Consider the following 16,786-nt stretch of genomic DNA (forward strand, 5'->3'; position numbering starts at 1 on the left):
CTTTTGATAATAGCCAAAGAGAGTAGTCAGATATTATGATTCCCTGTTATCAGGAGCTCTGCAGCTATTTTAAACTTACCAGAGGAATCCACCCAGGTCATTTGACCTTTATTTCAAGTAACCCTTGGGTACTCGACTCCAACACTGTGAATGAACTGATATCAGCCTGAGCGAGTTCAAGTTGGTTATAAACCTTTGGCCATCAAATCTACAGCTGTTGACGTACTGATTTAGGATGACAAAATACATTGTACATTTTGCTATCTTTTGGAGATGCGCTTTGCTTCAAACAGTCTTGCAGTTAAAAACTTGCACTGATCAACTATGACAAAGTCCTTTTGCAGTAACTCCAGAAATCGTTTGTCCCTAGACGGCCATCTTGGATAGTGACAGAGAAGAACTCTGGTGTGAGGCCTACAGAGATGCTTTATGGTGAAGATGAGGTCTCTGTGAAGTTCCTCGAAGTAGATGATGTCTGTGCCAATGATGAAGTCGTAACTCATGTCAGAGAAGCGGTCAAGTCCTCTTCCCCATGTCAACTCCTGAACCTGCCAAGACAAAGCTGTTCAGTTCTGTATAAAAACATTTTGTACTAAGCAGTTGAACTATTTAGTACATGTATTGTACTTTTTATATTCTCCAATACAAAGTTTGAACTTTTGAAAGTTTGAACAAATTTTTCAGCCAATCTTCTGGATGACCCGATACTCAGCACATAGCACACATCAGCCCTACACACATCAACATTCATCACACTGGGACGGGGGCTGCTACAGGCTTCCAGCCACTTTAACACATTTTAAGCAATCAGGTATCCTACAAGAGACTGGTCAAAATTTGTTGGGCCCAATCTTTTTGTGTTTCTAATATTGGAAGTTGGGGTCAAAATTTCCTTTAAAAGTGTTTTGCAACAGTGGAAGTTTTTTAGTCCAGAGACTTAAAACTAGAAAACTTCTACCTTAGGAGTATGTCGGCATCCCTCTGTGTTCCGCCTTACATTCTCTTCCAAGTTCCACAGTACCTCTTTCAGGTCAGTCAGGGTCACGTCCGCTCCTAAACAACAAGAAAGAAAGGGAAAATTGGTATGAAGAAAAAACAAGTCTCAACCACTATTGTGCACAATGTACGTGTATTCATAAACTGAATTGGGGATTCTGGAACCTTGCAAAAATTCCTGCCAAATCTCTCGCTGTTTTTGTATGCCACAAATTGCGCTTTTCTTTATTTGTCATAGACTCTGGAAAAACAATGTTGACTTCACGGTGGTTCAGAGAACATTTCCGTCTTTTTACTAAAGGTCCAAATAAGGCAGTGGAAACTGTGAACTTTCAAACATAACTTTTGCTAGTAAAGGCACAAAGGAAATGTAATCCAGCAGTCCTTACCCATTAGGCTTGCCACAATCCCGACGATCCCTGTACCCGCCCCCAGCTCCAGAATGGTTTTGTCCACAAGGTCCAGTTTCCCACCTTCCAAGTACTCACAGAACGCCTCGCCCTGTTTTTTTTTAAAGAACACGGCATTAGAGATGGCACAAACAGACCTGTCCTTGGTGCTGAACACCATCAACATGCATGCAGAACTGCCACACAGGTAGATATTAAACACATCGTTTCTTGGTGCTGAACACCATCCACAAACAGATGAAAACACCTGTCCTTGGTGCTGAACACTATCCACATGAATAAACATTACTGTCCCCGGTGCTTAATACCATCCAACACAAAGTACAGGTAAACACGCCTGTCCTTAGTGCTGAACAACATCCACACACTGGTTAACACATACGTCCTTGGTGCTGAACACCATCCACAAACAAATTTAACATGCAGTGAATGGTGACTGAGTGAAACGCCTGACTATTGGAGAGTAGAGACCTTACACGATGGTAAAATTTGGCCCCAAAATTTCCAGACTTCTATGTGGGGATTTAGAACACGAATCATCTTCCATCGAACAGAACGCTGGCGTGATCGAACATAACGGGCGTTCTATTTGGGGTCATCCGAGGTCACCCGCAGGTTGTTACAGTAAACACGCAGAAAACGCCCTCATTTTCCCGGGTGCCGTGCGTCAGAAGAAAAACAAACATTTTCACAAATATAAACCGTTATTTGGCAAGCTTGGTTTTGCTGCCGCTTAGTTTGGAACATGTGACATGTAACAAAGCTGCTGGCGTCATTATTGGTGACCTTGAATGTTACAACACTTGTTTACGGCGGTATCAATTACTCTATGTCACTATCAGTGCGACTCGACATAGGACCAAACATGGTATTTAAATCGCTTGCAAAACGCGTGCAAATCAACTCTTTCAGGACTTATATTGTCGACAACTAATATCTCCAGCTTTGTGTCTTAGGGATTTTTGGAACATGGAGGCAATTTTGAATTACGAGTCTTTGAGTGTGAAAACTTGACAAAATGACGATTTTTCGACCTTATATTGGCTATAAAAATAGTTTTAAGTAGAAGTTGAAAAATCCCTAAGACAGAAAGTTTGATCTTAATATCATTACCTATATGAAATAAAAGATTTGGATTTTCAGTCAAATTTAGGACCAATCTAAATATGGTATTTGCTTTTTTGGCACACCGAACACCCTTTCTAAATCAACCAACTATGCACATTTCAGAAGACATTGAGACAAAACTGTGTAGCACACGTACACGGTAAGATTTGACGTGTACACACTGCCAGTTTTCATTTAATATCGACGAGGCACGTGCGAGAGGTTGTTTTTCAAACTATCACGATATTTTAGAAGATGTTTCAGTCACCGTCAGCCCTCCGCGGGGACCGCGCGGGAGCCCCGGTAACCCGATACTCTGCGTTCGAATGGAAACTTTTCGGCCAAATTTGACCATCGTGTTATCCAGGTGTTTAATTCATTTTTGCATGAAGCGTTGAACCCATACCTTTTAGCAACAAATTTATTGGTGTAGACAAATTGTTAGGTTATTTCACCGACGACAAGGAAAGTTGCCATTGTGGGCCACGGTACGTAAATACGCATACTTACGGCGTGCCAGACCTTGTATCCCACCTCCTCGTCCATGGACACCTGGATTTCCCTGATACTCAGTTTCTTCCCCGCGAACGTGTACGGCACCAGCTCCGACCTGTCCCTCATTTTCTTCTGTTTTGTCACATTTTTGTCGTCGGCCTTCAGTTTCCTTGTCGCCTTGGTTGTTCTGAAGTTGCTACCTTCGGGTTTGGTCGCAGTCAGTCCGGATATCTCCGTCCAACTTCCGAGCTTGTCTCCGAGATCATCTGAAAGCATCCCTCTGTGTTGATTGTAGCGACGACTTGGGAGGACAATTCCTAAATGAATGTTCGTTGCAATAAAACATGGAACGTTTTAGATAACGTCATAACTGCTGATATTCAAGTAGTTTCCACCAGACTACCTTCAAATAATGCATTAAGTAACATTAATAGGATTTCTTCCCTGATTTTGCATAATTTGAACCAGTTTGTGGTAGACATAACGTTATTAGATCGTTCCATTGTATGTGACTTTCCCCAGAACCAGGCAAACAAGGGAGATAAGGGTCTAATCTAAGCACATACGCATTTTCCTGACCTACCATTGTAACAATTTTCAAATTTTTGAGCCGACGATGAAAACACCTGTCGGAGTCTCTATCTGGCAAGATCGCTAACGATCACGCGCGTGAACGATGTTATTAATCTCCCATTGTGCAGTCCTGCGTAATTCCGCAATGTGGCGCGGCGCAACATAAAACCGATCAACCTTTGGTCGATGACCCGACCTGTGACCCATTTGGATGATATGCTGTCAATTTTACAGGCAGCCGGTGGCGGGCGTAGATTGACTTACGAAGTTCGTTGCATATCAAGCATTTTGTGCAATTTAGACACTCAGAGAATATCACCAAAAAAGCGAGGATCTAACCATTTTGGTTGTTACATCGTGAAAGAGATGAGCCAAAAGTCCGTGCCAAAAGTCCGGTCTGAGTTCCTGTGTGTTGACGGCACACCGACCCATGTGCTGAAGTGTGGAGACTTTCCAACAGACCAGGGCAAGAATTATTTGTACCTCATCATTCCAGGTATGAATACACACGTTTTTTAACCTAATACCATAACAATACCCTTGGGAATACTAGACGCATTGCATATAATATCGTGACTAACAGATTATTTTTGGCGAGGCCCCAGGGACGGAGTCATTTTCAAGTGCTACAATCAGGGTGAATCTATCATACAATTGTGTCATAAACATGTCCTTTAAACGCCTTTCTTGTTATCTTTTCTACCTGAACAGGAAACCCAGGAGTTATTGGTTACTATGACAAGTTCATGAGAGAGCTGTACAGAAAACATGGAGGGCGCATTCCTGTCTGGGGTGTGTCACATGCTGGTCATGTGATTATCCCAGATCATGCCAAAAAGGGAAACTCAGGTAAGAAGAATCTGAAACAAGCTGTGTTGGAAATTTTCATTCTCATGGTATCTGTATAGCTGGTATAACCACCATTCAGCGTAATAAGTACAGTGACTTTTGAATGGTCAAATGTAAACAACAACAAAAAAACATCAGCTTCTGTATCTGTGTATATTTAGCCAGTACAGCCACCATTCAGAGTAACATTTACATAACAGCTTCACTCGGCAGCAGCTCATTATATTACGCTGAACAACCTATCACACCTAACCTTTGCACCGTGATCTAGCTGCAGCTGCTGTTTTGATCTTAGTCTATCAAGTGAGGTTTCACTCTCTATCATAGTCTATGGTAGTTTTAGGAAAAAACAAGTTTTTTTACTACCTCATTGTGTTTGATAGTATGCTGCAAGTCACTGATCAACTTTTCTTACTTTCAAACTTTACTCAGGTATATCAAAGGGAACATATGGTTTCCAAGACCAAATCACACACAAAATCTCCTTCATCAAGAACCACGTCCCACGTGACACGCACCTCATCCTGATTGGTCACTCTGTCGGCTGCTACATGGTCCTGGAGATCCTCAAGCGCTGCCCAGAGGTCAACGTCCTTAAGGGCATTCAACTTCTCCCCATGATAGAGCACTTTGAGAAGACTCCAAATGGCAGTCGGATGAAGCCGTTATTGTTGTACTTCCGATGGCTGGCAGTGTTTGTAGCGTTCTTAATGTCCTTTCTCCCAGACGTTGTGAAACATTGGCTGGTGCAGTTGTACTTCATGGGTAGGAAAGTTGACGAGGGAGCAGTCGAAGCTAGCCTGAACTTATTTGACCCGAAGGTGACAAACAGCAGCCTCTTTATGGCATCACAGGTGAGACAAAACTGAGTGTTTGTGGAACCTCGTTAGTTTCTGAATGTTTCGCTGCCTGGTCATTTTGCTGTCAAGAAGACACCTAACTCGGAGTTAGCATCTTCTTGACAGTGAAATGCCTAGACAGCAAAGTCTTTAACCAAAAGACCTCATTCCTAACCCTGACCTTGACCTTTTAGCTTAATGATAGAAATTTTATCTACAAGTAGTGATTTGTTGGTATTGACCAAGTGCACAGATGACAGCAAAATATCTTGGCCGCAAAATGTCCAGATACTACCTCATTGTGTCCAGTGTTTGTGATAACCTTGACCCGGTTTTGAAATTCTATTTTCTCCTCAGATTCAGATTACATTAAAATAATTCTCACACCACATGAATTTTATCGGTGCTGCTCTTTTTTTTGTCAAATTTTTTTAGGGTCAATTCCTGATACTACCATAATGCTATACAAAGGATAAGGTAATAACAGAGGTTTGGTGACTTTATATTAAGGCCAGACTAGCCAGAGTGGCAGGAAGTACAGTAAGTACAGATTAGAGCTGGTAGAACTTCTTGTTAATCAGACATGACTCTGTATTTTCCATATGCTAGTCATGTTCAATGTAGAGTGGCAGGAAGTAGGGGTGGGTACCGGTACAGAAAGTTCAGGTCCAGGTTCGGTTCAGGTCCGAAGGATCAGGTCCAGGTCCGGACCTGAACCTGGACCTGATTCAGTATGACTCATATACCAATGGTCCATTTCACTACAAACAAGTGCTTTAAAAAAGCTGGCATTTTGCCAAGGTTTGCGTGTGTACACGGTTTTTTCTAGTTATTGGAATGTGCTGAAACTATTGTTTATATTAAATGGATGTAAAAAAGGAAACAAGAACAATTGAAAATCACCCTCCCCTGGACTCGATCCCGGGTCGCACGGACCGTAGCTCTGCAAATCAGGCTGACGTCAGAGGTATTTGTGTAGTGACCCCTGATCCCGGAAGTCACTTCCCTGCATCCTGGTGCACTTTTCAGAAAATGATATCTCAGCAATCGTTTACCCCCTGCTTTAACATTTTTACATTGTCACGGTCTCCATAGTACATAGCTACAAATCTGGTAAGTTAGAAGGTCCAGTTCTTTTTCGATAATACAGGGCGATCAATGAAAAATCGTGGCAATTTCCATTTTCGCACTGGAAATCCTACTAATGAATATTAACTAAGTCGCAAAGGAATCTGGGATAGGCTATATATATATATATACGATTTATTTGGAAAACATTTCATCTTTATGAATTGGTAATACAACATTAAAATGTAAGAGCAATAATTTGATTATATGCTGCATCAATCTTAGGAATATCATACTTCATTCATTTAATCTAATCAAATATCAGGCCCCATTACGGACCACAAACAATGACTCATGACAGAGCTTTTAAGAAGTATACAAATGCATTGCAGATTTTTAAAAGGTCCGTTCATCTCAACATCACAACATCTCAACATCACAACATCTCAACATCACAACATCTCAACATCACAACGGCGACTACTCTGGCCACAAGGCATTTTGCCACTGCAAGTGGCAAAATGCAAAAAATATGTTTTGGTAGAGTATTAGACTTACACTGGCGTTTTAAAATCCTACAACTCTAACTGCACCTGTGCGATTGACTGTAAAACTTGGTAGAAATGACTATAAACTCTACTCTACTTCACCCTTGTTATTTTCTTCCACCTGCAAGCGCCAAAACATGTGAATGTCTGATAAAATAATCTGTTAATTTTCTAATCGGTCCAACATCCGGTCTACCCAATTTTTTCAGGTCCGGTTTTTCTGGACCGGTCCAATAAGAAAAACCGGTTTTGTACCGGTACACTGTACCGATTCCCCGCCCTAGCAGGAAGTGATCAATAGACACGTGTACGAGTAATGTTAATTGAAAGTGCTGTTTTGTTCTATGACTGTAGGAGTTACGTCAGGTTCATGAACCAGACCTGCACTGTATCGGTCAGCACCTGGACAAACTCATCTTCTACTATGGTGCGTCTGACGGCTGGGCACCTGTCAGCTTCTACCAGAGGATGAAGAACAGCTTCCCTCAGGTGAGACAGGTGTGCACCTGAAGTGCAAATGGCAGTGGGCCGGGTGGTGGTTGTGTGTTCCACAGGGTTCCATTATGGAACCACCTCTCCTATCAGGGATTTTGTAGTAAGCTGCGAGGGGGCCCATATTGAAAAGTGTCAAATCACAGTTTCTCAAGCTGTCCACAAACAGCACCAAAAACAGAATATGTTTGTTAATAATGTTCCAATTGCTCTCTGCAATGGGCATATGCCATACCATATCATAGCCTTTCCTGCAGTAAAATGCCCCCAATCATGAAGTGAACCAATTGCAGTGCAGACTTTTATTTTCTGATAAATCTTACTTTTATGAAATCAATGGGCTAACATACCAACATTCATGTAGTATCTTCGTTTCTAAACAAAAGGAGTTCTGGAAAAATTGTCTGTGAAATTGCTATGGCGAATCTTTTGATTTAGATAACATCACTTAGAAGAAGAACTTTATAATTGTAATAGCTACAATGTATGGCAACTTACACACAACTCAACAGTTGTTCCATTGCTAATAACTAACAATTTGAATGAACTAATGTGGAATGATTAACTAATACAATTTTCTACCTTTAGGGTGATATCCGTCTATGTGAACGCGGGATCCTGCATGCCTTTGTTCTGGAGCAGAGTACAGAGATGGCAGGGATGGTGGCAGAGTGGATAGAACAGGCCACAGCTGCAGAGGGTGGGAGACCAGTTCATACCGGCTGATGGCAAGAGCTAAACTGGCCCACATCTTAAGCTACTTATGATGACTACATTGCAGGGTTTACCAGTCATTGTCTTAGACAAAATTTTGTTGCGTATGACAAAAAATTTTAAGACCCTGAGGGATAAAATTGGCTGGGTAAAGATATAGAAGTATCCAAATTTGAATAAAAAAACTGGAATTCTGAATTCGGGCCTGAAAATTCAATAATGACGGAAATTTGTATGTGATGACTGAAACAAAAATCATTATTTTAGGGGATTCCTGTTGTTTGGAATTGGGATGACAGATGTAAAAATCCATGCTGGCTAGAGCTCTGCCACATTGTTTTAATACAAGTTTTTATGATGTTAGTTGTTTAATTGATTCAATCATTCAACAAAACAAGTGAACCATTCTTACAGAGTCATGAATTATGACAATTATTCAGGGTGAATATGTTATGTTATAGATTTATAGATTTACACTGCATACCTTTTGGATCACCCTTCATTATGTGGCAAGGCCCGTTCCTGGTATCCACTAGGGTTGCAGAATCGCACAACCATCTGATCATTTTAAGCTGGTAAGATAGGAGATAGAAACCATATGCTAGACGATTAAAACCATGTGCAATATTGTTAATTGGCTATGATTTGTAAATCTTTTAACCTTTGTAACTGAAATACAATTCAGTGTCACACTTTAAAATTTCAATACATCTTGAATGGTGAATCTCAAATAGTTAGAAATTGCCATGGTGTGAATAAATCATTTAACTTATTACATGTATGTATACTGTAGAATGTTACATCATTGTACATTGCACATTCGTGTAAATGTATGTTGAATGGCCACTACTCTGATATTTAAGTTTTTGATATAGTGATCAGAAATGACAACTCGAGGCTTGAACATTTTCTATCTAATGTTATAGACATAATTTTATAAATTTGTTCCATTTTTATACTAATCACTGTCATAATGTTCCAGTAACATCTTAGTATGTTTGCAGGTTTCTCATCTACAAAATGTATTGGTAGGCTAATGTGCAGTAACTGTTTTTATGGAAGGTTAATTGTAACCTAATATTGTCAATCAATGCATTTTATTAGTAATTTTACAATGACTTGATTTGGCTACCAGTTTTCATTTGTAAGATGTAAAAAGTGAGAATTTAACAATTGTACCTGTGCTAATCTGCAATCTGATTTGATTATCAAAATTTGTGACTTTGAACCGTCATGCCTTGTTGTTCAAGTAGTTTAAAAGTTCAAGGTACAGGGAACATATTCTTAATCAACGATCATTTCAGGGCTCAGACTATCCAGAAAAGGCCTATATATTTTGTATTCAATTTGTACATTTTTGTATTGTAGTCTCCTCTGCCGCTTAGTGTCATAGTCTGTATAGACTGACTGACAGAGAGAGAGAGAGAGATCCAGAAAAATATTATTGATTCAGAAATTTGGTTTCAGTTGATCCTTTTCCATAAATACTTAAGGCCAAGGCAGTTGAATCGGTTGGTTCAGGAATGGCTGCTCCTATTTTTCCCAATCGAAAGAAAGAAAAAAAAATGGGCCACTACTTCCATTTTCACTAACTATCTTTTTATTTGGTAAAATTCCAGCCCACACAGTAGCAAAATACAGTACATGCACACTAGCTGGACTCCTGAACATTCCTCTTACACGTTAATTGGAACATTTGTTTTGGTTTCGCTTCTCCTATCGTATTCTTCTCAAACTGCAGGTAACAAGTAGGCAAACCTGTAAAGGAAACATTGCCCTGGCGGAGGTTTGCGCCCTAAAGGACATCCGTATAAAAATGTTACGTAAGTCAATGAGCACCATAGCCAGCTCCTCTAGATCAGGAAATTATTATCAATATTTCGTCAATCTCTACTATTTTTCAGCAGCCAAATGTGGCTGGTAGATACCTCTACTTGTTTCCATCCACTCCTCAGTTCTTGCATTTGTCGTTGATAGTATATTGCCGTACGATATAAAGATGTTTTTACGGGTTTTGAAGTGGCTATAATTTAAAAAAATTTATATCAAAGCAGTCTGTGACAGAGCCAGGATCTGAAACAGCCATGGCATTTCGTAACAAGACGGCTGAATACCGTTCTGTATAACATTGGACAATCCCAAGAAATCGCGCCCTCATCATTTACGTTCGTGCGACGCTCGTACGATGAATGGGACCGGGCCTTAAGCCCCGGTCACAAGAATCGTACGATTGACTGCGATGGAGGTTTTATGCGCGGCATAAGCGCAGTACGTCGTAAGTCGGGGAAGAATCGGAAGCAATGGTTTAAATATATGAAGCCGTGGTCACAAGGATCGTAGTGCATCGTACGATGAGGTCATTAGAGCGTATTTGCGTCAATCGCAGGTAAATCATAGTAAATCGGGGAGCCTCCTATGACGAAAATAGGACTGAAATGGATTTTGAACATGTTCAAAATTTCGCTATCGTCGTAAGATTTTATTTGCCCCCCAAGCAGACTTCATTACGGCAATTTTTGTCTACTGATGAGGTTTTAGATTTATGAATTTTTAGCATGTTGTGATGGTTTCAGTTTTCCCTGATATTGTCGATATTGACGAAAAGGGAAAATATATCAGTCGCAACTGCCACAATCGCAACCAGAGAACAGCGCGCCCCGCACAGGTGATGCAGACAATTGTTTGATCGCTTCATGCACGTGAGTTGATAATTAGATCAAATCTCAGCTCTCGTCGGTCTTGGGTCAGTTTACCATAATCGTAATAACCATGGGGACAACTCAAACATAAAGGCAGGCTCTATGAGTCGGAAATATATATGATATAATGCTTATGATATTATTTTTGTATGATGGCATCTTTTTGTTGATAGCATATCATGATACAATATTCGAAAGAGCCTGACACGTAGAGCCGGCAAGCAGGCCGAGATAACCATACCAGTACTCACGCTTGATTTGAACTTTTGCTTGTAATACTCTTGTTATCATGGTCTTTTTTAATTTATTTTTACAGTTAAAGATATTATAGGAAGGTATTCAACAGCTATGTCCACATTTTGTTGGTTAAAGAAGCACAAAAACGATCAGACGGCTATACAGAAGAGACACAAGTGAAAAATCGTACGACGCTGGAAAAATTTTGAACATCATCCGATGCTCTGCGATGCTCTGCGATGGCTGATTTTGCTTACGATTTAGCTGCGATCCACTGTGATCATCGTGCGATAGGCGTAATATGCCATCGCAAGGACGTCGTACGATTCTTGTGACCGGGGCTTAAGAAATCGGGTTGTGCATCGAAACTATCAAGGGTTATTAGGCTGACGTCTAATTTCCACAAAAAGGCACAGCCGGGCGGTTTGGGGGAAAGAAAGGTACGATATAAAAGACAACAAAAACACAATGTAGACCAAAATACTTCAACAGCATGCCTTGTGCATATTCATTGGCATAAACTCAAACTTTTCGTTTACGCGCAGAAACAGCCCGGCCGGGTAGGCCATTCTATACCCAGTGACGCGAACCAAGGAGAATTCTTTCTTCCTCGTCGTGCCTATGTGAGGCAGTGAAGCAAGCAGCTGTTGAGCCCCGTTAGGAGGCACGCGGGGAAGCTATGCGGAGGGCTATTCCTGGCCAGTCTTGGGCCACGAGGCCAATAATTCTCTGCCTGCCAGCCCTCCTCATTCACAGATAAACATCAGGATCCGTACTGTCTATTTACTAAATAATTGCTTTTGACGTTTCTTTTCTCGATGGGAGTCAAGAAAGCAATTAAGCGCGTAGCCATTGTACTGGCATTGGAGTAAGAAGTTCAACGTTACCGGTTTTACACGGTAGTAAGGACAAATCATTGATTGAGTTGTCAGGATTCAGCATAATACATTGTTTTGTTTTAAAAGCTTATTAGCCAGGGGGAGGGTGTGTGTGTGTTATGAAACAAATATAGAATAATCACAATCATACTACATTATACAGCACGTTTTTGCCTTCGAAAACATCTCACTTGTAACGTTGCGATTAAACATATGATAATGTACAAATGCACGGCTTTATGAATTCTTGACTATAAACTTAGAACTATTTCCTCCTAGTACGTGATTACCTTTTCAACTCACAATATTGCCCTTTACCTTTGTGATTTGAAAGCGAAAGAATGAACATGTAACGATATCTTTGTCGACACCAATTGCGTGGCATTTTGAAAATGGGGTCTGAAGATATGATAATGCTACCATAATGAATAAGTCGATTATGAAATATGTTCTCTTTATACACATGGAACGTTAATTTTTAGCACATCATATCATCAACAATTTTGACAAGAATGTGTAGAAATAGAGAGGATATGCTCCTGACTTACCGATGTGGTTACTCCTGAGTACCACCCAGCAGACAGATAAACACGCTACAAACGTGGCCGTAGTTAACCTGGTCACCAGTCTCTCCCAGGGCTGCAGGCGTGGATTCCTCGGTACTGTGAACATGTATCCCCGCCTGGCCAACTAGGCCACCTCCGTGAAATTTCCCCCTCCCTTAATTCAAGCAGCAGCCTTTGCTAAAGCGATTTCTATAAGTCCGAGGCAATATTTCTTTGGGGGTACGGTAGACCAGGAACCGAAGAGCTTGCCTATGTGGTCCCTAACAATAGTCTGGATTCCAGGTTAAGTCGTAGTTGGCTCAACCATAAGTCATAATGTTGTCTGGAACAAACATTTGTTCGTACGTGCGTAACATATATAACCGATGTAACCTTTATACAAATCTTGAAACAGACTTGTAGACTGGACAGGGAGTATCAAAATTGACAATTTAATATATTTTGAGAAGGACAGAAATAATGACAACGATTGTTAAATTTTATGTTGAACTAAAATCTGTTGCCAAAGGCACAAACACCTGCCAAACTGACTGTCAAGTTCTTCCCTATCGTCCAACTTCATACCCATGTGATCCAAACATATGAGACGTTCTTTTGGAGCAATTTGACTGGTGTGGTTTCACCAAGTTATTTCTAAAGGGCGTGCGAAATTATGAGATTGACCCCTTCACGAGATACGAGCATAGTTTCTGCACCGCCTATATATATTGGTACATATTCTGTTTAATCGTTGTGGGAAGCAATATGATTGTAATGGATATTGAATGCATATGGCATAATCTTACCAATCACATTTTTCTAGACTACATGAAATACGTCATCATATTTTATTGCTCCTTTATTTTAGATAGACACATGTTTTTTTCCTAAAAGATCTCTAACACAACCATCAAAGCTATAAACTTGCAGTTGCGAAGGAGAAAACTAAAGTCGGTAGTTAAGTTATTGCCAAGTTATTTATTTTTAATTAGGTAAACTAGATCTGCATAAACAGACAGGTTCGCGTTATAGTATAATTTATGTCAAGAGAAATTTTAAATTTAGGTAGGTAAGTAGGCACACCTGTACGTCCAGTACTTTAATTTAGTATGGCCATGTGATACTGGTCGGGTGCAGCAAGGAGCAGGAACTGAGAGGAGTATAACGCCGGGCCCTGCGCATCATCTTCGGAGGTAGACGCAGTGTGCCCGACTTGCCCACACTGAAAGTGAGACGGGAGGAGGCAGCGGTACAGCTGTTTGAACGCATGCTTAGGGAAGACCACCCCTGCATGACTTGATACCACCCACAAGAACAGTGGCCACGGGACTCACACTTAGAAACTCCAGGACAATCAGTTTACCGAAAGCCCGTACTGGGAGGCTCAGAAAGTCATTCCTCCATTGCGCCATCCGCCTCTACAACAAGGCAGTTACTTAGCTCTACACAGTTTGTAACTCGGTATTGTTTTGCAATATGTTGATTTTAAATTAATTGAACATGTTATGAACATGTTAACCGGAGTATAAAAACTCATTGTTCGTATGCGACTATTGTTCTCATGTGTTTTATGTAATTACGGCAATGACTGACATGACATGTGTAATAAGGTCGCAATTCGGGTAAATGTGTGTTTGCCGGCCCGCGAGAACCTTACTCAATAAAACATTGAACAATTGAACATATACAGTTCCAGGAGTAAGAAATGGACTGTCCCCTCCTAAACAGTCCCTTCTGAAGGACGGAATTTCTGCAGTATGAAGTGAACAGTCCCTCCTTCTGAAAGAGAAAGACTTATCATGATCCCCTCCTGACAACCCCCATTTGTGTATTAATGAATGAAGATCTTTATTGTACGTTTTTGCTTTCTAACAAGCTAAGTACAGGTCAAGGTTGATAGGATACATCTCCTAGTGAGGTACAATTTGTGTAGGGTGTGATACATGACTAAAACTACAAAGTCTAATAGCATGCACAGGTTCAACTTCTTCTCGCAGAAGACAGTTGTAAACGTAGTTGCAGGTGGAGTTTAGAATACATGGTTTGTCTAATTGCATGAGGACTGTCAATTTTCAGTGTTATTTGAATATGGAAAGCATGGAAACCTGTACACAATTGAAGAGGATATTTCTCTCATTGATGTATAGTGAACAGTCAAGAATAAAATGACACTCGTCTTCTATCTTTTTTTAAGTTACAATATTGGCAAAAGATTTCGACCAGACTGACAACGCTGGCTATTATATGGAGAATAACTTACCAGAGGAGTTGGCCGGCCGCGCAGAAACATGAACCTAAGCGTGGACTGACTCCCCTGGCCAATTTCACAATTTTTTTCCAGAATTCTACAATCATCTGTTTGAACAAAATACTATGTGACTCATGTGACAAAATGCAAATTAAACTCTGCTGACCGGGGAGTATGGTTTGCGACCCAGCGAACTCGTCTGGCATGTTATCTGACTATATATGCCCAATTTCTACTATAACATAGCAATGAATGAATGATTTTATTTGTAAAACATTGCAGCTTGGTAGCTGAATTGCGAGTTTCATTACAATAATTGTGGGTTATCTCCACATACATAAATTAGAACAAACATCGTGAATAAAACTAGGCTATTGAATCTCTGCATAAATCTGCATACATGGTATTCCGACAGTTTAGTACACAAAGATATTGTTTGAAAAGAAGCTAGGCTAATACAGACGTACTAATAGTCTCTAACATTGTACTAGTAGTCTCTAGGATACACTTTCGGACACTAGTGGCCACTTGCATACAACAAATCTAATGCGCGTGGAATGAAGGATAACGCATGTCTTTTAGTCTTGCTTATCATTTTTGCACAATATGGTCTTCTGCTACGAAGACCGTAGTGAGTGTCCGCGGACCTGGTTAAGAATGCCCAGAGAGGAGAAGACTCATCCTGAAGGATATGTTCTAGAGTTCTCAGTGTAGCTCTCTCACGTCTACTAGCTAGTGTTGGGATAGAGTCAACAGGAAGTCCAATGATTCTCATACACCGCTTTTGAACAGATTCAAGAGAGTCCGAAAGATGATTTGGCAATCCTCTTTAGCAATAATTTAGCAATGATACAATCATACTATAAAGAAAACAGTACAAAATAGAAAGCCCGACACAAACGTCTAAAGGAACGTCAAAAAACAGCCGGAGCCGAACTGTGATTAATTAATTGATGTTAAGTGTATTATTGACCTATGCATTTGATATGATACAGGCTTTTCATTTGACGTCATCTGCGCCATGTCGGATTACAGCGTACGTCTGTTAGCAACACGAAGATGCTACTGCTTAATTTAATTACCCGCCAACAACATGGTCGTCGGAGGATTCAAATTGTAATTAGTATGACGTCAATGACAAGCCTGTATATTTCTAAACGATGCTATTGGTTGACTTTAGATAATGTTATTGTTTGAGGTAATTGCGTCATTTACCGCCCGAAACCCAGCAATTAATGACTCATGTTAACATCTCACCATGTAATGTTGTTAAATGATTTTATTGATTGATGTTAAACCTGTAACGTATTGTATCAAAATTAGTCGATGATAAGTGTCAGCCTGACAAGGGAAGAGGACTCCAGAAGAGTAGTTGTTGTATGTCAAAACTAACGGAGATTCCTTAATAAACAAACAAACAAACAAACAAACAGACTTCTGCTGGGAGAGTAGAGACACTAGTCTTGAACGAGAAGCTGCTGCTCTAACGTCATGCGGTAGTGAGTTCCGGACAAGTTTGTGGTTTTTGCTGGGGCCGGTCATCAGGTAACCGGAAACACCATATTTTTTTTCTTTAGGCCTTAACATATTTACATTTGTTATAGGCCAGGTGTGATCCAGGTGTGACCGGTCCGCGCAAGCTCACTAAGACAAGTGATACGTCACATTCTCCTGAACGCGTCCTGGGTGACAGGACGCCCCGCTCGAGCCTTGCTTTCCTTACGTGCGTGTATTGGTGTGGCGGCTGCCCACCTAGTGTATGGTAAGACAAATCATTTTTCTACTTGTGTTTAATGCTACAACTTAATTTTGTTACAGAATAAATTTTTACCAAAACAATGAAACTTTAAATCTATGACTTTTGACTGTTTGTAATAACCGGTGTCGCCCTCCCCCAATAGTAAATTATTGTCACAACGAAGAACAATAGCCAATTGGTGTATTCAATATAAAACACACCGACTGAATCCTGTCTCTTTTCGTCAGAGTGTAGAAACTAACAATGACAGAATGAAATCGTTGCTTGTAGTCATTTTTTTTATCTTTTATGCCAATGTTTTTGGTCACGGCATGTGATGAACGTCATTT

General features: G+C 40.5%; 2 protein-coding genes across 2 annotated transcripts; one reads left to right on the forward strand and one right to left on the reverse strand.

The window, feature by feature from the left end:
• Positions 1 to 6: 6 nt before the first annotated feature.
• Positions 7 to 12,469, reverse strand: LOC118414588 (protein N-lysine methyltransferase METTL21A-like). Its single transcript, XM_035818744.1, has 5 exons — positions 12,454 to 12,469; positions 3,024 to 3,325; positions 1,386 to 1,497; positions 959 to 1,053; positions 7 to 548 (listed from the first exon to the last, which is right to left on the reverse strand). The coding sequence occupies exons 2-5, from the start codon at positions 3,282 to 3,284 to the stop codon at positions 261 to 263; spliced, it is 756 nt and encodes a 251-aa protein (XP_035674637.1). The 5' UTR covers positions 3,285 to 3,325; positions 12,454 to 12,469; the 3' UTR covers positions 7 to 260.
• LOC118414580 (lipid droplet-associated hydrolase-like) lies at positions 3,751 to 8,483 on the forward strand. The gene is made up of 5 exons (XM_035818726.1): positions 3,751 to 4,077; positions 4,293 to 4,430; positions 4,863 to 5,284; positions 7,240 to 7,374; positions 7,966 to 8,483. The coding sequence occupies exons 1-5, from the start codon at positions 3,768 to 3,770 to the stop codon at positions 8,101 to 8,103; spliced, it is 1,143 nt and encodes a 380-aa protein (XP_035674619.1). The 5' UTR covers positions 3,751 to 3,767; the 3' UTR covers positions 8,104 to 8,483.
• Positions 12,470 to 16,786: the final 4,317 nt, after the last annotated feature.

This window comes from Branchiostoma floridae, chromosome 4, assembly GCF_000003815.2.
Source record: "Branchiostoma floridae strain S238N-H82 chromosome 4, Bfl_VNyyK, whole genome shotgun sequence".
NCBI lineage: Eukaryota > Metazoa > Chordata > Leptocardii > Amphioxiformes > Branchiostomatidae > Branchiostoma > Branchiostoma floridae.